The following is a 26,609-nucleotide window of genomic DNA, read 5'->3' as shown; positions in this document are numbered from 1 at the left end:
AAATTTCAAATTTTATTAGTTTCACTAATGACGTTTATTTGATATTGATTAGTATCAAATATATGATAAAAACGCTGTCATTTTCATCATTATATTAAATATTTGATAGTTACAACTTGATACTTAGATGCACCTACATGCTGACCTATTTTTGAAACATTCGAAATTCTTTATACATTCATGTAAGTATGTATATTGTATACGATATGATTGTATTTGTAATTTACTTACCTACCTATTTTCTCCTATATTTCCCTCGTATTCAGTTATTTTTTAACTGTTTTATTTAGACATAAATTCGATCGTTATAATATACGACGATCCGTTACCGATATAGCAGCTCACGTTGAACTGTGATTCGGCGTACTGCATTTGTAGAATTTTCTGGACATGTTCTATTTCATGAACATAAACTATTTTTTCATTGACTGAACAAAAAAAATATATTACATAAGTATTAGATTTTTTAGAAAAATATTTGTACCAAATTTACCAATTAACATACCATAGCTTATCACGCCAAGCATATCTGATAACATGCATCTAAAGTGTTCAAATGAGTCGTCATATTAACACAATAATAATATTATGTAGATACAAACTTTGGTTCATCGTCGGCGTGAATAACTCTCAAAACTATCCAAAAAATCATTTTGTAAAAGCACACCGCTCTGATTGCGATGGATGTGGGTTAAAGTCCTATCGGTAAAAGTACACAGAAGTTCAAAATTGTTGTGTTCAAAAAAATTAAATTACATCCACGTGAAAGTAAAATGTATTATTTCACTTTCTCACACTTTCTTACAGATTCACTTTTAATATTAATAATATCATCATCTTGCTCGTAAACGTGGCACTGCATCACGCCGGTAGCCAGCCACCGACTCGAATCGAGGCGAGTGACTTGCGCCAGCTCATTAAACCTTAAAGGCTAATAAGGAAACCGATTCTTAGGGCTTAATAATGGACGCCTTCTTGGCCTGCCGTCGATCAAGCAGTGCGTGAGATTGATCGATGACTGGATGCTGGACTCGCCGACGGCAGGGGTTTGTCGGGAGGGGTTCGTGGTCGTAATTGGGACCTCGTAACATTTAAATATTTTTGAACTTCTAATTCTGTGTAGGCTACTTTGCAAAAAAATTAAAAAGCCTTCGTAAATGACACTGCTCGTAGATATTTGTATCTCTTGCGACGGATTTAATTCTTCCATAAACATAATATACAATTAATATCAATACTATCGACTGAGTGTACCTACCTACATACTTGTTAGAATATTAATTTAAATTCTAATTATTGATTTATCCTTCTTCTTCGACCATGTCCGATCTTATTATGATCATAATGGGCCTCTGTGGAGGTTTGTATTGACAGATTTTTGTTATTACTAAAAATGGATGTCAGCCATACCTATTAGGTCCATACTCTGAATCATACACAAATTAAAAAAAACCAATTTGTGTACTTGTCAGACCCAGGATTTAAACCTGGCCAAACAGCCAACGTGGGTGTCATTATTGATTTATATTTTGAATTATTATAGTTTTAACTTTCGGCATCTTCATGCAAATGCAACATAGGCACCGAAAAGTGAAACCAGATCGCAAAAATTATAGATACTCAAATGGAATAGTACAAAGCTCTAATCTGCATCGCAATAAAGATCGTTATTGCAAATCTATGTTCGTGTCTTTCCAGCATTGTCGTCCTATCCTGCTAACGCTTCTGCAAGCGTTTGCATAATGTGTTATACAATACACGTAGTTTTAAAAATGTACGTTAATATCTTTGACCTATTCTGCATAGTATTCTCGTGTATGTCAATGGTGCGAAAGGCAAAACGAGATATGTGTAAAAAATTGAAAAAATAGTTAAAAAGCCAAATCGACCATAAGTATATTATATAATAATATATACTTACACACACAAAAATATAGGAGTGATATAAATTCATTAAAGTTGTCTAAAAATTGTCATTTTTTTGATTCTACTTAAAATATTGATTCAAAACTATTTTCCCCTTTTTCACAGACAGTAAGTATTGTTAACGAAAATTCTTAATATGTTTTCAAAAATAAAGGGTTTCTAACCGAGAAAAATCGTTACCCATTAATTCTAGCATAGAAATAATAAATTGAGGTCGGCTTTCTATGGAAAGTGTAAAACACCTTCATCAATTCATACTACGTTTTTCCATTGTTTACCTTTTTTATGTGCCGTGCTCATGCATGCTATCAAGTAGTTGTTTGTAAAAAATGTACGTTAATTCCAACGATACATACAATATAACCTTTTAAAAGATTGTTAAGTATAATAATTAATAATTAACTATTCTTTGCGTTAAACGATTGGAAATATATGACGCAACGGATGCGAAATGTGGTAGCTCACGGCGTCCATTCTCGCGATATAAACACTTGAAAAAATATATTATATCGCTAGATTTTATTGGCCTATTATTCAACGTAATTGATGCCAGCCGACGACTCGAAGAGTTTGGTTCACCAGCTCTATTCAAATCATTGGGATTGATGGCTTCCAAGAATGGATTAAGTGGTTAAAGTCGTGATGGACTGATGAGTTTGTCCTTGCAATATATAAATACTCCCGAGGGTTATTTATTTATTGGCTTTGTTCATGTGATTTATTCGCACTGGAATAAATTATCGACAGGTGAACTAAAATACTGACTAGTGGTTAGGTAAATACTTGTTGAACTTTGAATTAATTGCTCAACATGGCCAGTGTCTAAGCATTAATTTTTTCACTATTTTCTCTGTAGACTGTAAACGTATCTATTTGGTATCACGATGGCTTAATTGCTGGAACGTCCATATCTGGAGCCATGGGTGTCGATCCCGCGTCTGGTATACATTATGTATTTGTATTATAATATATATATAATGGTATCGAAAAACTGTTAATAGAGTTAATGGTCATATTATTATGTTATTTTTATAAACTTTATTTTATTGCATTTTTATTACAAATGTGTTTTTTTGGAGATTAGGTGGATAAAACATAGTTAATTTAGATACCTTGCCTAGTGAAGAAAGCAATAAGATGGACGCGATATAAACACTGTCGGCGATAACGACCATATATGTACATTTTATAGAAATCTAAGAAAATGATAAGGCTTCACTCTTGATCAAGAGGTTAGAGTAGGAGAGGTAGCAGATGATGGTATTTATTTGATGATCAAGACAATTGCTCCGCGAAGATTGAAAGAATCAAGATGTCTAGCAGTTATAGATAGGGTAAACGTAGAAGACCGAGTAAGGACTAGGTATCGATATATTAATAAGAAAGCATGACGGTTTTATATTATTGAATAGCGGTATATCTAATCATAGTTGTCTCTGTTCGCCTTCTCGTAATTGGGCAGCCACGCTTTATGTGGGTAGTTACGAGTCTTAAAACTAGTTTGCAAACAAAGAATAAACATATTGTTGACTCCATTTATTTTGTCGCCAAATTCTCGTTCATGCTTGTTTTCGGAGGACGCTTAAAATTTCGATATCAAAGACATAAAAGAAAACTTTCTAATACCTAGTGGGAAAACTTATTATATGCGTTTTAAAAATGTCTATGATTATCTCATTTCAGTTATTGTCTATCATTTGTTTAATGTGTACTGCGGTGTCAGTTTCGTACAAAGTGACGTTGTTATTAGACGTCGTCATAAAAAAAGATATCGTCTCTAAAATATGACGAAAACAATCAACTGGCAGTAGCCAGTGGACACTTGGGCGAAAATACCGTTGCAAAATTTGTTGTTTTTTGTCTGCATTAGAGTTGTATTATTATTACTATTATGACACTGTTGCAAAGCAGAAAAACTCTCCGAGCGGATGTCGACGTTTTTTGACGCGGAGTGTTCAACACACTTCACATGATTAGATCTGTCTGTAATTGCAAGGCATTCTGGGAATTGGCTCCGTTTCGGCGACTGCCGTAATGGAAAATTAATGACACGCTTCTGGTGTTGGCTCCACGTTCCAGGAATCTGTGCAGTGAAATGAGGCTGCTTTTGGTCAAGGGAAATTGTTACGCTTATTATTAATAATACTATATAGATTGGTTAATGCACAAATCGTCAGCTGAATGCAAGACTATTCTAACTCACATTTTAAATATTTTACAGAAGTGTTCTATGAAACATCCTATTTAAGTTAGTTATTATTTATTTAAAAACATTTAGCAATATTGAAAAATAGTGGTTCTACGCAACTCAAGTGATTTTATCTTTAATAAGAAAACACATTCGAAGACATCCGTTTGACATAATGGATATATACTCACTAAACATGGTTTATGGTCGTAATTTTATAGCGATTTGTAAGGTTTTACTAGCAATTTTCCATTAATCTGTTCCCGGCTATACGCCAGCATTTGAAATGCATTAATCAAATTGATTTATGACAGCGCAGTGTAAAGAAAATTCAATTACGATGTCATGCATAACCGGTAAATTCGTTTTTACTTCAACTCGAAAGGTACAATAACACCACACCATTGATACATAAATCTCCCTTCCCGTGTCAGTATTTTGTATTGTATGCTCGAAAACCACCCATTTCTTATGAGTTTAAGAAATTATTGACTAGAGGAAAGTTTTTTTTATTCATTTAAATTGAATCATGTTGAATAGTCACTGTGCAGGTGCGCAAGTAGAGAAATGGTATAGGGGGGGTATATTTCTAAAAAAAATATTTTAAGCGGCTGTAGGTGCCGAGCTAGCAGGTGGCGCTGACTTGGTACTAGTTATATTTTTTCGTTGCTTCAACCGCAGATCTCCGCACTTTTCAGGATACATTCCACATACCCAGACACTCCGCACTTTGAATATAGCAATCAATGCGTGCTAACATTATTATTATTTATTCGACCATGTCCGATCCTAATAAGAGCATATGGGCCTCTACAGAGTGGAGGTTTGTATGAACAGATTTTGTTTTTACGAGAAATGGATGTCAGCCACTTGCTCAACCTATTAGGTCCATACCCTGAGTCATACATAAATTTAAAAACAATATGTGTACTTGCCAAACCCAGGATTCGAACCTGGGACCTACGACGCTTAAGCCGCATGGCCATCGTGGGTGTTACTTACGTACGTGGGCGTGCTTTTGCATGCGGCAAACATAATCGCATCTAAAAGTGGTTATCGATCGCGCGTGGCATATCAGTTATAGGTAATTATTAGAAACGTTAATGTCCGTTTGTTTCGTCCACGCTGTCTTCTCTTTTAGACATGCCGCGTCAGAATATTAAAGCAAATTAATGGATGACTCAGTTGATTGAACTTTTTTTTTTTAAGAATGATTTATAACCATGTCCCTGCTTTTTCGTACAAGGTGGTTGTTAGTAATTTTGAACAATCACAAACACCCAGGCTTTGAGAAAATCACCTAAATATTGTGTCCTCACCGGGATCGAACCCAGAACTCTCGGGTGGAAGGCCAGCGCCTTACGCACTGCACCACGAGAGCCGCCTTGCCGAACCAATTCATGAGTGTATTTAATCATTAGATTGATTTTACTAGAACTAGAACATCACTTCCTCTATTAAAATATGTAAATTGCGGTCTAGTCAAAACGTACATAGTTGTCTTAAGAATAATTAAGTAAATAAGTCTAATGTTTTTAGGATACTGCCACATTTCAATCGGTTTAAAGGCTTGCCTCCATTCGTTTCCATGCGACCGCGCGGTGATTTAGTAGTTCTAAATTCAATTTCCCCCGAGCTGCGCGCGCCGACGGAAGGAGACAGGTGAATCGCGAAACGGCGGACGTGTGACCCGCGCGCGGGAAATAAATTTACGCGGGAAACGATTCGAGCGGGGACCGTTATGAGCGTGCGCGCGTGCTCTCGGCCAATCAATCAAAATGTCGGGACGATGGGCGACGGATTTGTGCATCGCGAACCTTACGATTGAATCCAGAGACAATAATTAATGGATTGCATAGGAAGTATATGGATATATAAGGAAGCATAGGTACTATGAACTTTTGAAATACTTGACAATGATTCCAGAATATTCTTAGTAGAGATAGTGGAATTAGTATTTATATATTTTTATGCTCTGTCGGTATTAATTATTGCATTATTTGAAATTCGGTTATTTATTATCGTTCTGATCTTTTCCATGCTGTGATTGTTCAAAAATGAAGTTTCATTAGACATTTATAAGTACCGAATGGAAAACATTTTTAATCTTTTTGCAAGTAAGTCAAGGAGCACAAGTATGAACCTTTTTATAAACAAATCTGTAATACGAAATGACTTGCGTATATATTTTATTCATTAGCCATGGTAGTTTTTTTTTCAACAATAAATATAAGCTGCATTCGCAGAGATTAAGGTTTCTTTAACACCTTTGATAAATTAATACTTTTCATGATGGTGTACAGGTGTACATTGTCAGAATTTATGAAGCAGGTTGGGTTATAGTAAAAAAAAATCTTTCAACCTTCAGCAACAACTTTCAACAAAAATCTAGCAACCAATAATAGTGGATTCGATTACAGATATCTTCCGAAATAACTTTTCATACAAAACAGAATTAACTGAAAATAAATTTAATTCTACTTAAAAATGGCTAACAGTATTAAAAAAATGCATTGCAAAAAATGCATTGTTCTGATATTTCCAAAAGTTTCAAATGTCTATCTAGTCGGGAAGTTAGTTAAAAAGCGATTGCAAGATTTGTAGTCGACAAACAACCACCGGACAAATAAGAGTACGACCTAATAAAAACGTTGTAAAATAAAAGTACATGAAAGCACACATAGTGAACTAGATTGATGGACACAATCTTTAAAATTGATAAAACAACATCCACCTAAACTCATCCTCACGTAGGTGAAATATATCAATATCCGAAGCGATTTGATTGGACATGTTTATTGTAATCCCAATTGGCATTACTGATGATTTTATAGGTAGATAGGTACTTGTTTCTCAAACGTGAAACGGGGATGGTACCTACACCTACACATAAAAAAATCTACAATTTCAATAATATTCAATATTTTTTTTGATATACCTATCCATATGATTGGTCAATCATTGATGCTAGGAATCGTGCCCCTAAAATGAATTTAAAAAACTATGTCATAGTTTCCTACCCGGGATAATATTCTCACAATTCGAATTTCAAAACCGCATCACACGCATTTCTCTATTGTTTTCAGACATGCGACATCATAACTACACTCAAGTAATTGCTGAGGAAAATCGATTAATCGTGTAGCGATGTCGTGATTTTTCATTTGTGTGCATCAGGCTGCAATGTTAACTAATCGACAATCCATTACGCTAACATTCACAATGGACAATCAGCCGTAAACGTTGCCCTTACGGCTTTGTTGACAAGCTTTACGGGGACATTTACATGAGGTTTATTCCTCAGCTTGTAATTTATACCGTATTTAGCCAGGCCATTACTTATCAATTCAATTACTTGTAACAGTTAACGTGTATGATTTACAATGTCATACTTATGACCTGAAGACAGCTTTAAATTTACCGCCTACACATTTAATTTATTTACGTCTATTAATTTCTATATTATTTTACCTTACGAGAAATATTTTCCATTAAAAACCCTTTGTCGTGTTTTTATTACTAGTAGTAAATATTTTCACATGATATTTTTTATTTCCTTTTCACATTTATTGAATTGATATTCTATTTCGCATTGTTCGTTTTTAAATTGCCAATGAAATATTCTCGTAAAATGTTGTATTTAAATTTATTTCAATAGCATGATACAATCGATTGAGAGTACTTTAGAAGGTTAAAAGCAAAAGGGCTTCTCTCATTCTTTGAAATGTGAAAATTCGACTAAATAATAACGTTATTTCAAATTTAAATAATAGTCAATATAGCGCAGTAAATATTATTATGATATAACCTTAAAATGTACATATAAACTTTCAGAACTATGTCATTATATTATGCGCCTATCTCAATGTGTAAGTGATATGAAGAAGCTTTTAACCTACACACTTTCTTGATAGTATTTATTTAGTGAGTCACAATTATTGAAATATTCGAAAAAGCTTTCTTATAAAATATTTCAAATTTAAGTTAGAATAGTTCTGTATTCATCTGACGAAATGTGAAACCTATAACCGACAGTTAATGATTAGTTATATATTATTGACATGGTTACTCCCTAAATTAACTCATTAAAAATCGTGTAAATATATATTTCTAAGTTAACAAATTACTAATGAAATCGTGCTGCCTAATGATAATAATGGCAGTTCCGATACTTACAATTAATGTTATTTTTACGACATATTTAAAAATGTATTTTAATGTAGGTACTTACACAATTTCAAAGTAGATATCAAATCAAAGTCAAGCTATAGGTTGTAAAACAACTTAGGACGAGATGCATACAATGTCAATAATCACTTAACACTAATTAGTCATTTCCCTATTGATTAGCAATCTGTGGTTAGAGTATGCGAATGAAACATGTGTACAATGATATTATGGGCATACCATTTTAACTAGTTAAGGTAAGCAAACAAAATATATATTGAATATTGTACTTATAGGTATACTTATACGTAAACATATGCTATCTTAATAATATATATACGAATTCCTCGCCATGTCAATAAAAAATATACGAATACAAATGCCACTGTAGGAATACTAGATCCAATGCGTACATTTGATCAATCAATAAAGCAACTATTATATTCTTTAAGGTTTATATTAAGTATTTAAATTAATAAGTACTCAGTTTATTTTGTTCTGTGTTCATACTCTTACCATTGTATGTCAATTAGAAAATATTCTAACAACTATCGGGGTATTTTAAACAATGGCAACAATTTTGATTGAGTAACGCGATGTTGTCTCGCTAATTCATATTTTCGCAACTGTCTGTTTCTTTTCATAATATATTCATGGCTTTTGACGTTACCGGAAACCTTATACATCTCGCGTTGTATTACTTCAGAGTTGACTTGACTTAATTTTAAATAATCGATCGATTTTGTTTGTATGCATCACTCATTAAATCGTTAAATAATAAATCATTCTTTCATAACATCATTCACTATTTCATGGCCAGTTGCACTGATAATTTGGAATATTACACAACAGGAAACCAATCCTAAAACTGACTAGAAGTACGATTAACCTGACGGACAAACGGAGTTATAGCATTTCTAGTCTTCAGTCACAGTCCAATTATTTAGCAGGGCTTCGAATCGATACTTTGTATTGAAAGTGATGTAATAATTCAAGTAGTTATACACTCTGCTTAATAGTGCAATGATTAGTGATATTAAAGATGCATAAAAAATCCGCTCCGGGCTTTATTTTTATCATCGACAAGTTGTTTTAATGGTTGCATTCTGACCGACCAAGTAATTGTCGTTACGAACACTTACGATTCGATAAAAAGTAAATCGATCTTATGTTTGCTTCCTATCGATTCGGCGCAGTGGCGTTACATTGATAATGGCTAAATTAAATACAGACATCGAATCGACTCTAAATTAACTTTAACATAATAATTTGGGCTATTCTAACATATCACTTAATTTCAAAATAAATAAAAAGTGATTTATATGCTGTATTATATGCATACAGTTAATTATCCCGGAATGTGAACTGTCCTTTAGACCTTAGGCCTTTAGGCCTGGCTAAACCTACTGTGTGTGGTATAACATATTAGGGATCTCGAGTGTGCAAAAATATGGATTAAACTTAAACACGTCTTAAAATAATGACCGAGCGGCTATGGTGTTATCTAATAATGTCGAGGGACCCGGGTTCGAGTCCTGGGTCTGGCAAATACACATATAAATAAAAAGGATTTCAAGTTATACACATTTATATTTTTATAAAAATCGATGTTTTTTAAAATGAATATAAAAAATATTAAAACGAAAAATCCAATAAAACTAATGCACTATGCTTGTTTAAAAATACGATAAATAATAAGTGAAATAAATACATCAACTTTACTGTGTGATTAATTGGTTAAAATTTAAATAATGATACCTATATTATTGTAAGGTCATCCTTTTCTTCTTTGTCCATACCCTGATTAAGGGTAGTATTAAATACCACGCATAAATAATATAATGTCATTGGCCTGTTAAAATCTCTGATCTGACAATTTAATCAAAACACCTATTCTATTGCCGACAAAAAATGGATGGAAATATTATGTACGGTTAATGTTGTATTTTACAATAATAATTGACACGTCATAACCCCCAAATTGATTTATAAGCTATACGTCACTGGTACCTAGAACACGTGTGAATGAGTTACGACTGTTAAATTAACCTGTTCGCTTTCCCATCATGTCGACATAATGAAGATGATAATCACAAATAAATAAATGAAAAAAAAAACCGTTGCTCAATCGGCATGGATCGTTTTTATTTGGCTTCAAAATAAATTCAACGGATGTATTCTTTGATGTTACTTATTACTACTTAGCATCGGATATAATCAGTTGATATTTTGGTCTCTTAATTACCGTACATATGTATTGATACCGCCGGTCGTATTGTCTTTACTAGCGGATGACAGTGTGAGAAGTGTCGACTAATCATTCCCATACGGATTTGGACGAACTGTCTGCAGTGGACGTTTGTCAGTTTGGAATATTGTATGGAAAACATTTAAAATTGCTACCAGAAATATTTATTATAAATTCTTATATGCTATCATTAACGTACAAATCCAATAAAAACAATAATGCAAGGCTTTAAGACGGTGTATATACGTTACACCACACATCTAGTTCTCGTTGCATATATGTATTTATTAGTAACACCTACATTCAAATTACAACTACCCTCACTCGATAGTATTATTTTTGTAATACGTGGATACCATTGGCGAAGGGTAAAGGTCGACTGTGGAGATGCGACATAAATATAGTCAGTTATACCTACTAATTATTTGTTTTAATTTCACTAAAAAACACATTTCAGATTGTATTGGTTAGTTTTTTTTTTAAATTTTAATTAAGCCCTGCCATGACTAAACCATACTAGTAGAGGTAGACTATGGAGATCACACTTTGTGAGTCATACTTATTTGTTTTCATTGAAATAAAATTACAAATTGTAGATTTTTTTTAAATATTTGATTACCCCCAGCCTAAACCAAACCATAAGAGATACAAATTTTCCTCTATCTTTAAAATATCTAAACTTAGGTATGTATGATTTAATGCCTTAATTTTAAGATAAGAATCAAGCCCTCCGCATGAGCCGATTTTAGTGAGTAATGTTTTACCAAGTGCATAGCCAACACGCCAGTGTTGCCACAATCTAATTTATAAAAACATCGATTGTAAAATTATAACATTGGAATAAATATTCGATATCTGGCAACACTATGACACGCACACAGTAACACATATTTTCGAATAACCCTGGAAAGGGTCGCGGAGGAAGCGTGAAGGGGGCGAGGCATGTGCGTGAAAAGGTTCGTCATGTTTTGAGGGACAAACACTTGCAATAGCTCTATCTATATTTTTCTATAATCTAAGATAAGAATATTTTTTATCTAATACGTATCTATCATGGTTTACTTCAGGCAGGGTTTAATTGATTTAAAAAAAAAACTAACTAATACCATCTGCAATTTGTATTTTAAGTTCAACCAAAACAAATAAGTATAACTGAAAAGTTTAGTGTGCACTATTTATGTCGGATTTCCTCATCCTAACTCCGCTTAAATACTTATTGTTTTATTTTAAGTAGGTAATGCTATTGTAGTAAAATTAATCTAAGCCCTTTACTCCATATACACGACGTAATGCCACGATATCACAGAGAAAAGGAGGTTCGATTATGTAATTATTAGTCCGTATGATTATTGAGGTCCAAGAATCTTGCCCGCATCGATAATGCCAGTAATCAGTTAGATTATTTTACTGTACTATTGCCATATGATACGTATTCACAATGAAGTCAACTCAATTCAGGCGGAAACGAACCGGTTCATGCAATAACAACAACCTGTTCTATGCCTTCTGTTTTTCCTCTTTGTAATACTTGCCCCCTCAATAATTATAATACGCAATGAATCGCTATCTGGTTTGAAAGAAATGCGCCATTGCGAACGACCGGGACACACGACTGCGCTTTGAAGCTGTGCACTATATAACCGGCTTTACTTTTGATGTCAATATAGCTTATTAAATTATATCATTGTAATCACAGAACAGAAAATAAATATAATTCCGATAGGTTATATATCAATAGAGTAAATTTTGACGCAGGGTTTTGAACGTGCGAATGAACTACGCATTATAGACATGCAATAGTGTGTATAATACACCAATATTAAATGAGCGTCAATGCATAAACCGTGAGCGGTTGTCAGTATTCGACGTATGACGTATTCTTAACACGTGTTTAAATTTATCCCGTATTTAAATTCTAATGGATTTAAGTTTTACACTATTAAATTTGAGTCGTTTTTTGCGATCCGGGTTTCGCCTTTCGGCATCTTCAGGGACTGTGTACACTCCACCAAAAGGCAAATAGGTAAACACTGACAACGAATACTATTAACTCTAAGTAATATAACAAATCATTACAATAAAGCGGGTAAAAACTCCTATACCTACCTACCAAGTCAAGGGCCACAATAAAAAAATATAACAAACAAATTATGAATATTGAAGTGTTTTTAAAAAAAACCCTTATATTATCAATAATAATACACTCGATAAGTGTATAATAAATCGTCAAACCCTAATAATAGATCATTAGTAATTATAAACAATAAAAATACTACACTCAAGATGTGTAAAATCGTCCATTCCGGGAACAAAGAATTATCCCGTAAAATTATCCACTATTCTTCCTTACTCAAGATCGGTTGCCTGCTTTTCCTTACCCGTTAGGTATTTCAGTTCCCATTATTTCTCCCCTTCCCTGTTCGAGTTCCCTGGTCGTAATATTGTTTTAGATAGGTATTTTTACTTGACTGTGGCATTTGAGTTCTATTTTTAAAAATCGATAGATCCACATTTTAATATTAATAGTAGGTAAATCACGTTTTTGTTCGTCAATAGTAATTAGTTGGTTTTAACGAGTGAACCAAAAATAAGGGAAATGAACTCCCTTCTGGGAAGCTAGAAAGTTGAATTCTTGAATGTGGAAAAATATGGCATAAATGTGTTTTGTATTATGCACTAAAATATACAATAAAATTTGTCAAGAAACCTAAACTTTCATTTCGTAATATTTCAGATTTTGAGGACACCTGGCACGTTTTTTTGTATTACTTGCTTGTCATAGGCGGACAGTCGTAAAGTAATAAACCGAACCTGACTTCAAAATCTTGATCACTCGCGATTGGATTTCACATTTCTAAATTGTTTGAATTTTTTAAAAAAAAATGTCGTTTTTCTGCGGTGGACTTGTGACTACCAAATAATAAAAGTACAGTTTTTATTCACAGATGCCACTGCTAATTTAATAATAATATAAAACATTAAATATTATCGATTCTCCACTATACATTTAAGGTTTTGGTATACTTTTTATATCAATTATTTTTGATATGTGAACTATCGAGAAATGCAGGTAAGTTTTGGAGAGGTTTTCAAAGAACCTTATTTAATTGGCAGTACCTAATAATGTTGTATACGATCATAAAACATTATGCAGATTTGTTGGTTAGGTGTATTTAACATCTTCTAGTAGGTATAGTATAGCAGCCAAAGTATTAGCATAATGTTATAGGTATTATATTATAATATTATTATTCTAAGAGTGTATCAGATAATTGCACTGGGTACTTATAATATTTATACGTATAATATATAAATACGCCTTGACAAAAAATGCAGAAAAAACTGAAAAGGATCGCCATTAAAAGCAAATGCTGAAGAAAAAAGTATTTTTATTTTATTTCTTAAGTATCTGCCTACTTTGTAAAATGTTAAGCTCTCGTTTACTTTGGCGTATCAGCGATAGTCAATAATTAGTACCCGAGTTATTTTGTTAATGGTGATCTATAATTACACCGTGAGTTACCAAAATGTGCGCCACTAGTGTCACCGTGGAGTATTAAATTTTTGTATTAATTATGTAAGTTATTGATTTGGCACACAGAATATTTTTCGTTCTGATTTTAAAAGAACTTTTCCATTTAATTTCGCTTTTCGCCTTTTCGAATTGTTGATTTATAAGTTTGAAAAAAGAAAACATTATATCAGTAATCCTAAAGTGCTTGGCGTTTTTTTTGCGATTTTCTTGAAATAGTGGAATATGGATGTTACCGAATTTGAAACTAACAGCCTCGCTTTATAGTGTTCCCCGGTAGTGAGTTATCTGGTTGTTAAATTTTTTGAAAGAAGTACTGTGCACTGTGTTTTATTATTTTCAGGCCAGACGGTTACAGGTCGAATGATGAATCACCTATTTAGGTATTTGATTATGGTGCCAGTACACTGCTCAATGGTAAGGGGAGAATGAAAGAGTTGTTCGTAGAGGCTAGGATCTGCCCTAGATTGTTAAGACACCATGGAGAATAAAATTATGATGGTGTTTTATGTTAATAGTAATACCAGTGAAGTATGATTTTTTTCTGCTCTTGTCATGGAGACGACGCACCATATGAAATTCATAACATAGTATGTAGGTATAAACATATAAAATGTTATTGTTAAAAAAAACCACTCTGTACTAATCAGTCGACAACGCAGTGGCTGCATACCGTTTAATACACCGACAAATGAATGGCCCAGAATGCATTAAAAACTGTCAGAAATAGTGTACACATCAAATCTATTTTAAATTAGTTAAAGCCTTATCCTATATTATGATTAATCAATTATTACATAACACAAGACATTTGAATGAATCAATTATTGATAAATTTGCTACCGCTTAAAATGTTACGCCCTTCGTTAGGATGTGTCCTATTGTAAAGGTTGACAGGCGCTGATTTATGTCTTACATCATCTCACAACCGATCAGACTTCTTCAACGTGTAATAATTGAAATCACATAATTGCGCATAGAGATGTATTTTTATTCGTCAAGGCGTTTCACTCTCGCTTGTTGGTTTTTACGTCTGGTTGTCTCCTGACGTTCATATGGTAATCCATGCTGACGACCAAGACCAGAATCACGCCCATTAATTACGCCTTGGCTACTGGGCGGCACTTTTTCTGGCCATCATCACAATCTTCAAGGGTTTTTGCCTCGTTTCATTACATAACGACCTGATGGTTATTATTACCGACGTCTTTTTACAGCTGAAGACTTTTTACTACATACTTAGCTGAACTTTAAATACTCACTCTCTTATAATTCATACTACAAAAAAACTGTGTATTTTATGAACCATCTTATTGGTTATAAATTATTGTAATAGTACCCGCCATATTTAAATATACATATCCACATTGGATGTATAAAATATAAATTACTGCATTGCTATATCAAATATTTTTTTACGATAAGCTAAGGAATTAGGTATATACCTACTGACAGCGTGGAAAGTCGGAGTAGAATGTTTTGCGTATGTACCAACAAGTATTTTTTTCCACAATTAATAATTAATAAAGTCATCCAAATATCCAGAATGTCTCATAAAACATTCAAAAAAATCTTTTTCATGATTTGCAAAATTTTCCCTATTATTAACTATTTTTTCAGTGCCTAATGTAAATGACAGTAACACGATTTTTTTTTACATTTGTTTTTATCATCTGTCATTAATATAATATAATGCATGAATTAAGAAATTAGATGTTGTTGGTTTGCTTTTTTTTTAAATTTTATTAAACTCTACACAAAAAACGATGAACGAAAAAAGTTCAATTTTATTTTTTTAAATTTTCTAAATATATTTAAGGATATATTATCATGATTTCACGTTGTAATTTTTTTTTTGTTGAAATCTTTGTTTTACTTATTATTTATATTCTTGAAAGATGATAATAAAACGACTTCAACTCTAGTACGATTAGCCGACTTGTTACGATTTTACAATACAAACAAGACAAGACAAATTTACGTACGGATTATTACAGCCTTTGAAAGCATGAGTATTAGTGGTAAATATTTAACTAAATGCATTATATTACGTATATACCCCCATTAGTTCAACGCGTAAGGCGCTGGGCTTTTGGCTCGGGACTTCAGTCCCGGTGAAGTCACAATATATTTACATAATATTATATTATGTGAATTCTTCAAGCCTGGGAGTTTTGCCACTCTAATTGGACTTCACACAAATTGCCTGTTACTGATATAAGTAATGCATGTAATATCAGTTTTATTTTTTATTAAAGTAGGCTCTAAATAATCGCTTTGTAAGACAGTATATAGTGAGGGAAGATTTTAAGCTGAGTCACGATACTACGCAATAAGAAATTTATGACAAAAAGAGTTTTGTGAGCTTAACAAAAATTTGTTTACATTCCTTGCAATTAAATCGACAATCTATGAAGTATAATAACATTCCGTAAAATTACGGTTTTATTTAATATATTTCTTGAAATTAAATAATTCTTTCAACAAATATATTATTTGCATATCTATAAATCAAAATACCTTCTATACAATTCCAGGAAGTCAAACCATCATTTCAATTCTTTGATTTATGTCATCCCGTAGTAGGTTCTATGTAAGCCCGTCCCCCTCGCTACTACACGAAGAAAGATGTTCTTTAAGCGCTCTTATGTCAGACCTTTTGAAATATTGGACGAGTTTTATAGTGCGGCGTGACGTATTGCGGTCCATTAATTGCATGATCACCTCCGATAATTATGTTTGACTTTGCATACTGGCTAATCGGCGGCTCTGTTGGGCTATGCCGGCCGTTATTAATTGCACGCAATTGCGTTTTGTTTTATGTTTATGAATAGAAGGTTAACATATTCCGTAGACTGAAAAATATATTTTTAACATCTCGGGGCCCGATGCAGAGATGTCGCCGTTAAATTAACTTAACTAAGGGTCACATACTCAGTCATAATTATTATTGTTAACGTACAAGAGAGCTGTCCACATAATTCAAGTACCAAGGCCGTGGCACTGAATTACTAAATACAATGGTAGTGTTAGTTATTATTTTTGTTCGAATGCAATACGGTAACATGTTCGTAATAAATAAAGATTCTCGATTGTATATTGCGTTCAAATTATTGCAATTTATTGAAATATGCTACAATCATCATTTTCTACGAATAGTATACCATATGGCACTCAAATTATGATCAATAACTGGCACTACGGCTTAAGTTTACAGTTTAGTGTCATGGCCTGACTATAGTGGGGCTTATTCAAGCACATAATATTACAGTATTGTAATTAGTTTATTCGTACACAAGATAAACTACTGAAACTAAATTTCAATTAAAATTCAAATGAAATACGATATTATTTTTGTATAATTAAACGTCATAATATGATATATTATATTATACAGTATTTAGCAGAGAGTTTGGTGGTTTTTAAATGGATATTGTATAATTAACAATTAATTATATTTATATTAATATGTAATTAACTAAGTGTAGTCCATTCAAAAACATCTACATCTTTTACCGGATACAGTACTTTACTATTGCCAAGACCCGCTAAGGGTTGTAGAACCAATAACGATGGAGACAGTAGAAACACGCGCCTACGTTCAATATTATATATGTCACTTGAAGGAAATTCAATCGTATCTTACCTGGTTGGTCATCAGCATTAGAGCTGAAGAGAACACAAAGGCCAGTCTCGTAGTTGACGGCGTGGCAGGTGTCATTCGATTGACAGATCTCCAAGCAGTCGGTCAGCATCAGGGTTCCGGGAATGTCGTCCAGGATGTGGGATGGCGCGGAGAAAACATATCTGGAAAATGGTGTAATTTTTCATTATTAACAGGTAGCTGGTGCTTGCTAACATCAGTAATAACAGGAAACCTAATAAAATATTAAGATTTTTTTTAAATATACAACCGTTCTACAGTGATACCCTTGTCATTTCATATGTAAAAGTGAGGTAACTCCCTTGGACAGATAATGCCTTAGAAATAGAATTCACCCAACTATCAAAAAGTTTCTTATCAATACAATACACTGAAAAAGGAATGGACGGTCAGAAGATTTACAATGTGGTGGCTCGAACTGTATGGAAAGATACAATAGGGGAGATTGCGGCGGCCAGAGGGCAATGGAGACGATTCCTATAATAAGAAACCATGAGTAGGGATTCCAATCCCGAGATCCTGGGATCCCGAGCTATTGGGAATGATAAACATAATCCCGGGATTTCGGGATTGATTTTTTTATCAATTTTTATGGAAAATAAAATAAAAGCGAAAATATAACAGAAAAAATACTTTTAATAAAAAATAACTACATTAGAAATAAACTGAGTTTGAATGAAGTTTGATTTATACCCATGTGTAGGTTGCCGATTCATTTTATTTTTTCACGTAAATTATTAAAAATGGAAAGATTGGAAAAAAACAATGCTTCGCACTTTTAACAAAGTAATTCCACCATGATATCATACGTTTTACGGCAGTTTCAACTTTGTCTGACTAATTAGATTTATGAAGTGAAAGGCCATAAGTACGCCATGATTATTTCCTTTAATATTTTAAATCTCGCTAATCCATTCATCAAGTCTTTACTATCAGAAACAGCAATCTCCTATTAAATTCACATTATTATTTAAATTACAATATTATTTACTCCGTTAAACTTGTGTATTTCCAAGATTCAACGTATAAAATATTTACAATAAATGTCTTAAATTGTATAGTTGACCGATTTTATCAATGTTATTTGTAAATATAAAAATTTTATATTAACAATGGAAAAAATGCCAATCCCGGGACCAGTCCCGGGATCCCGGGATTGTCAAATTGTAATCCCGAAATCCCGGGATCAGAATTTTGGCTCGGTATTGGATTCCCTAGCCATGAGGGTTGTGTGTCGATAATTTGATATAATGGCCACAGTGAGATACGTCGTAAAATTAGGTAAAGGATTGTTATTTTGATGGAGTGGTGTTTTATGCATTCATTTAATTGTATTATTCTCTTATATAATAATATATTCACTCAATTGTTATATAATTTTACGTGGCAACGTGAAAGTCATATCTATTTCACAAAACTAGGACATTGTCCGTCCTGTGCGACAAATCATTGAAATGGGTGCAAACGATACTGTTTGTTTTAGCCTTCGATGTTTGTTTTAAAAAAACTGTCGTGCGGTGTTGATCCAACGGAGTATTATTGTTCCAGACTGTCACGTACGTACGGAGTGACTGCTAACGTGTCAGTCTATTATTTGGTCAAGCGCCTAAAACCACAAAGTAATATTTAAGACTTTCCACTTGAAGTAAGTTTAGTTAACCCACAAAAGATAACCAATAAATTAAGGCTGTGCTAGTATCATTATCATCAGCCGGTTTCGATTCACTGATGGATGAATGCCTCTCCTAGTTTCTTCTTTCACTATTATCGGTGAGTGGTTTGATCAATCGCCTAGCGAAATCTCTGGCCCCAATACCATTTCATCAACTAAGCAACCTCTATCTTCTGCTTCCTCTATATAAACACTGCTAATACGCACTGGTTAAATACTTTACGCTTTTATATGTAGGTATTGTTAAGATTCGGGGGCAGCGAATTCAATAATTGACAATTTGGGAGGAGAACGGTTTAAGCATCTCTACGATCAAGAGAGAAAGCGTATGGTATATTTTAAAAAATTTAAATTATCAATGTTAATTTCCGAGTTTTCAAATCAAGCGATTTGCCTGTTGAAGAACGAGGTCCAACTGCTTTCATTTACTATTCCTGGCGCACGGCGTTACCCGAGTCTTAAATTAATCGAAATATGGGGCCAGGTAAACTGTTTGTTTCATACCTTGTAGTTAATTTTGGACATTTATATCACTATTTAAATAAAACGCAGTGTTTATATTTGTTTGGAGTGTTCAACTCCACGTTATAAAACCGTCAGAAGCCAGTGTCGGCCTAATCCCTGAAGGGGTTTCAATTGTATGGATTTAAGTATGTATACATTATGATAACTTAGGTCGATCGTACTGACGAGCATAGCGAATGCAGCTTTTGCCAAAATCACATACAAATAGTATGAGAAAAGCATTCCGCAGCCACAAGTGGTTGTGTCTGTACTAGAGGCCTTGCTATTCACATTTCTGCCATATGTATAAGTACCTACAAATTGGATTGATCAGAGTATCTGCCAATATTAATTTGATTAATTTTTAACGTTTTGTATATTTAAATCTAAGTGTGGCAAGTCGGGACGAAGTCATTTCTAAGCTGACAACGCTAAAATGACAGCGGAAGCACTGTTTTGTGCGGCAGATTGAGAGTTCCTTATCTACTCTGAACCTAGGGGTCGTGGTTATCTCAGTGGCGAAGGGTGGAGGTAGGCTGTTAAGATCCGCCATAAATAGTGTACAGTAAACTTTGTGAGTCATACGCATGGGCCCCACATCGTGAAGCGGGCCCCCAGGCTAGGATCTTTGGCGGGCCCCCCTAACTATCGTTAAGGATAAAGACAGTGTGACGCTTTACAGTAGCGTTTTCCAAATGGTGTACGCAGTAAAATTAATGTGTAGGTATATTTAATTTTATTGTATATTTTAATACATCCATTTGAATTATGGAATTAAACACAATTAAAAATTGTGTATCAATACTATTTTTACTATTAAAACAAATTTGTGTTGTGTGTTTATCTCACATCGTCGACTATGTTTATCTCACGTCATAGGTCGACTCGCCTCGCAGGGCCCCCAGGCTAGAGCCCTATCAGCCCCCCTTGTGGGGGCTATGGTCATACGTATTTGTTTTCATTGGACTAAGACTACAATTTACAAATGGTATTGGTTAGTTTTTAAGATTCAATTGTAGTCTTAGTTCAATAAAAACAAATACGAATGACTAACAAAGTTTAACGTTCACTATTTATGTCGGATGTTAACAGCGTACCTCCACCCTTATCTGGATTTATAATATATTTTCTAGTTTATTAAATTTAACTAAGTATCTAAATGATGTAGGAAAACTGGTAGAAGAAACTGTTGTAAAAATAAATCAATGTTTAACTCAATATTCTCCCCTTTACTGACAAACTATCTAATTATATAAAGTCGAAATTATCGTAGGCACAGTGCGCGTGAAACCATTCTAAATCAAATAACGCAATCTTACCGAAATCCAAGTGACATTGGCCGTTTACAAAGAGTTAATATCTCACGGTCGGTCATTTACTGTTTGCTCGATAAAAAAGACAAGTATTTCCGTACTAAAAAAAAGAATAAATCGACGTTTATCCGTCTGTGGTTGCGTGCGCGTCGCATCGTTCGTCCGCAATTGGTCAGAGCGTCTGTCTTTTTGTTGGCATCAATGACAATCGTGAATTCAATCAATCCCAGCTTACGTCGACGACATGAATTTTATTTCGTCAATGTGCAACTTTGTCAATAATTGAATGCTCGTGGAATTTGTCATATCAATAGAACATTCGTTTTTTTTAAGTTTGCCCGTACCCATTTAGTCGCTGATCGATTCCAAATTGATTTTTTTTATTTAAGTATATAGTTTACCAAGCATAGTAGCAGATTTTCGTATTCTGATTTTTATAATACTACCTACTTTGATCTTATTTGTTATGTGCATATATCGTGGGGTATGTCTCGAAATCATGTTATGGTGTAAAATTGCAATTTTAATGTTTGACCTTTTACTCTCTAAAATCAGTCATAATGTTAATTTATTTGTTCTTTATATGCCTGTTATATATATCGGATGACCTTGAATTTTTATTCTAGCATACATATTTATATATATATATACACATAATCTGTTGTTAACTATAAATACCTAAAGTATCGACTTACTTATCAATTTTTGACATCAACCTCACAATATATTCTTTTTTTAATACTATAACAAGCCATGCGGCGAAATGACAGTACTGTAATGAGACAGTAGTGAAGTAGTTAATATAAACGAAACAATCGGAAACATACAGACTTTGAGAAAATCATATAAACATATTGTGACCTCACCGGGTTTAACCCGTAGTCCCTGGATGAATGGTCATCGCCTTACGTAATTTTTGACTGCGAGGCAAATATTATGAATAAGAAATAAACGCCTTTCGCAATTTTTTTATAAATTTAAAATAATGTCTTATACGCAATAAAAGAGGTCCCGAGGCGCTAAATTGCATTGTGGACTTATATGTAAGTATTGGGAATTAAATACATTTCCACCCTGTGTCATGTGTCCTGTATGTTGTCCCTGAAGAACATTCAGTCATGGACCAAGCTGATATAGATCGTTGATCGCTAGATCGCCGATCCATGGCTCTATCGGGACTATCATCGTCTAAGGGGAAATATTCACTATATTAGTTCGAGATTTTATATCTACATACCCAGTAACAAGTTCAAATCCAATCATCTCAGGATCGCATTCATCAATTGAATTAGCTGGCGCTGACGGAGCTGATAACCCTGAAGGAGCCGACGGTCCTGAGGGCCCGGATGGAGCTACAGATGATGGTGGTGATGAGGGGTTCTTGTATGCTTGTGCGACTGCTGCTGTGGCCGTCGCTGTGTTATCTGTTGGGGGAGCTTCGGCGGGTGACTTGATGCCTCCCACACTGGGCGCCACTAATGGTGCTGCGTCATTCGCTCTCTGGGCTGCTGATTCTGCGCTTGTCACCATTATGGCGAATGCTATAGCCAAAGTGGCTAGGCGCCACATTTGGTGTGTTAATCTCATTGTGTTTGGATAGTTTTGCGGATTTGTGGACGAAACCTGTGGACAAAGAAAGAGAACATTAACGCTTTCGCTGCTGAATAGATAATGAGATTTTAATTGCCCCCTTTAAAATGCACGTTAATTACATCGATCGGCCGCCTGGTCATTACGCACCGTGTGCGTCTTCCGCGTCCAAAGTATTAATTAATATATAACGATTTAAACCCACATCTTTTTCCAGGCTGTCCTATATTATATAATATATAATACGACTGTCCTTGCGAATAATTGCTAAAAACGTTGTTTCTGAGGTGTCTCAAATGGCAACTTAGTAATTAAAAAAAAAAAAATTTGATTTGAGTTTTTTACTATTCTATTTGAGTCTTTTTTTACGTTTCGGGTTTCGCCTTTAGGCATGTTCAGGCACTATGCACACTAAAAATGGCAAATACACAATGTAAACGAATACAGTTAATTTTTTGTTTATATAGCAATTAATTTAAATCAATGCAATGACAATGTGCTTCAAATGATTCATCGGTAGCGTCAGGAGTAATAATTTTTTAAGTTGAGTTTCTGACGTTTAAAATTATGTTTTTTTTTTTTTAATTTTAATTATTGGCAACACTCTACAATATTAATTGTTATCATAAGGAGACACTGTTAAGACTAATTGGAACAATAAATTCGCGCTGCTGACACAAAATTATTTTAAAGTTTAATTTAAAAAATCTTCAAAATACACCCAAACCTGGTTTTAATTTAAATGGTAATTTGCCACTATTGAGACTCACTGTTGAATCATAATGTAAATATTCCGGAACCCGTGCAGCTATTAATCTTACCGAAAACAAAAAGATTCCATGCAAAAAACTTAAAGTTATCGCCATTTTTCCGTGTATTATTTTCTCAGTTTTTTTACATTCCTCACAAGTAGATATCTTGATCAAACCACGATAGGTTATTTTGAAACCATGATAAAATATTACACAAATTTAAAAAATGTCACATAATCCTAAATTTATCACCCGTGAAGTTTCTTGCACACTGTAGCAGGAAAATGCATGATTAGTGGTACCATCTTTGAAAAGTCGACGTTCTATATCTGATCAATATTTTCTTTTTAAAATTATCAATGGTTTTGTTGACTCGCTAAACCTACTCGAAAGGGTGGGTTTCCATTGTCCATCAAGATTTACGCGAAACCAAACTTTGTACCATGTCAGTCGTAGCTATTCTAATTATGCAAAAAACTCTTTTATTCGGCGTTCTTGTTTAAATTATAATATGTATTTCTCCACCGTTGATCCTTTTAATAATTCACTTATTTCATTTAAACGCGCTATCTCCAAATGTTACTTTTTTTTGTATACAATTTAATTATTCATTATTCTTCCTCATTTTTCTCATGTAATTTTCTTATGTAATTTCTTCATATTTATGTTATTCTTACTCTCTATCTTGTTAGGCTTAAGTATATTATACATTACATGGAAACTTTGCTGGTTGCAATAACTTTTCATTATTATATTTTAAATTTTTGTAATCAATATGTAACTGTTTGTTTCCTTAATAAATAAAAAAAAATATTGTACCTCCTACATTTTCTCGTGCTCGGAAACTTGTACCTATGCAGTTCGCCGTATTAAACTTCACCGTGAAATGTTGTATCCGAAATATATGTCCGTATATTAAAGACCGTCCAGCCTCCTTGGGTCGTATAGTACTGACATAAAATTCATGTCTAAATGAAATACGGTTCTTGTCAGTTTATACTTTACAGGAAGCCAGCAGCAAAAAAAAATAGCCGATATACTGGATTATTATTAGGTTAGGTACGGTTAGGGTAGTTAAGGTTTTCATTCTTGAATTCATGAATTTTGCCTAAATCAGCTATGAAAATTGTATTAATATTCATATCGAATCTAATAAAATTTGAGACCGTGTAGTATACGGTCATCTCTTTCCGTTAGAAAGCTCACGGCGAACTGTGCCACGGTGAAATGTTTTACGTACAATTTACATGTAACCACATTTTCTATGTGGAGAAAGACTCCCAAAATAGTGGAAGTATGATATTTCATAATAGCGTGTCGCGGTTTTTGTTGTGGTCAGTCACCGTAATAAATATCTACCATCGAATTGTACGGTTCGCAACACCGATGAATGTCAAAATTTTTTCGATTCAGGTACCTTCCGATAAATGAAAAAAGATTTATATTCTCTGACGCATAAACATGTGATTTATTTACCACAATCTGTAGAATTGTAAGATATCGGTAGATTGCATGAATGTTTATGATCAAATGCTTGTAAATCATCGAATATAACAGCACATCATAACGTTAGGGATTTCTATAGAGTTTTTAATGTGAGTCGTGACATAAAGCCTTTGTTATCAACAACGAAACTCTCAACACGTTATTTATGATAATAGCTAGTTGAATAAAGTTATAATACTTTTTGCATGTAGTGTTACTACCTTTCTCAGGCATTCTTTAAAGGACTGAGTAACATTACCTCTTTGCTGGGACTATCGGAACATGTGAAAGACATTGAGAAAAGTGTAGTGTGAAGAAAATTTTTAATTGTAATGCAATACCCATTTATTCGGACATGTTAAGGGCGATGCTTATACCAGCAAAATACTAACACCTAGCGGAAAAATATGAAGCTCGCAATTTGAGAGATTTTTTGATAATTTACAATTTTGACTGTATTAATTATTAAATATGTATCTGTAAACATTAAAAAGATTTTTTTTTTAAGTCAAAGATAAACATAAAATTGTAAAAAAAATGTGATTTTTTACATATTTATGTCACGAATAACGTTATTATTACATTATATTTATGGTCATATTTATTATTAAAATTTAGCTTAAGTTTAAAAAATTTTATCGTGTAGATTTTGGACTAATTCATCGTTTTAATATTTAAAAAAAAAACACCGATTTTTATATAAATATAAATGTGTACGTGTAAGAAGATTTAGGCACAAACCATTTGTTTTTTAAATTCATTAAGCCCTGCCTACTCCAAACTATAATAGATTAAAAATATTATTCTATCTATTAAATATCCTAAATTATGTATGATTTAACTGCATAATTTTAGGCGAGTATTTTATGACTATTATCTATTATGGCATAGTTTTCGCAGGGTTTAATTTAATTTTAAAAACTAACCAACACCATCTGTAAATTATTATAGTCTTATTTCAATGAAAACAAATACGTATGACTGACAAAGTTTAATGTCCACTATTTATGGCGAATCTTAACAGCCTAACTCCACCCTTCGCCACTGGTCAATAGTATTGATGTTTGTTAATATAAAAAAAGTGAGATATTAGGAGGAACCGAGGATATTGAAACTTTGAGAAATATTTACCATAATCTAACGTCTAACCAAAAGTTTGGAGTCTAAACGCCAGGCCCAGGTTCGTCGACCGATGGCCAAATGGCACAACATAGAAGAGGCAATGTCTTTGTTTACAGTAGGGAAACAGATCCGACCTTGCCGCAGCACTCGGACGTTCATTAATCCGGAGTATAATAATAATTCTGTTTCATCCGACTGGTTATGCTTGTTATGTGATATGGCGGCGCGGTTTGCGATCTTGATAATTATGAGTAAATTGACATTTATATCTTAAATCTTAACAACTATATTAAGTTTATTTATGACGCGGTTTTTTTACATCGTGTGAAATAAGTTTTGGCCATAGGAACATCCAAAGTTAAGTAATTATTCAAAAGGATCACTGACCCATCGTAAAAGCTAGGCAAAGTGTTTGAATGTTTGTTTACCTTTAGGTATATCGTTGT

At 33.4% G+C, this 26,609-nt stretch overlaps 2 protein-coding genes across 3 annotated transcripts in view; one reads left to right on the top strand and one right to left on the bottom strand.

Annotated features, from left to right (window-relative positions):
- Positions 1–26,609, top strand: part of LOC147073140 (autophagy-related protein 16-1-like) — a 509,506-nt gene that overhangs the window by 142,757 nt on the left and 340,140 nt on the right. The gene's annotated exons all lie outside the window — the stretch shown is intronic.
- neo (ZP and PAN domain-containing protein neyo) overlaps positions 1–26,609 on the bottom strand; it is a 340,024-nt gene that overhangs the window by 66,827 nt on the left and 246,588 nt on the right. Inside the window, exons 4-5 of the mRNA XM_085945235.1 lie at positions 22,452–22,837; positions 17,708–17,868 (exon numbers count right to left, since the gene is read on the bottom strand). Coding sequence (XP_085801361.1) covers positions 17,708–17,868; positions 22,452–22,801 — 511 coding nt within the window. The 5' untranslated portion in view covers positions 22,802–22,837. The remainder of the gene's footprint in view (positions 1–17,707; positions 17,869–22,451; positions 22,838–26,609) is intronic.

Source organism: Rhyacophila brunnea, unplaced genomic scaffold (genome assembly GCF_057557595.1).
Source record: "Rhyacophila brunnea isolate RB1 unplaced genomic scaffold, BYU_Rbru_1.0 scaffold_18, whole genome shotgun sequence".
Lineage (NCBI taxonomy): Eukaryota > Metazoa > Arthropoda > Insecta > Trichoptera > Rhyacophilidae > Rhyacophila > Rhyacophila brunnea.
This window is presented reverse-complemented; position numbering and strand designations above follow the sequence as displayed.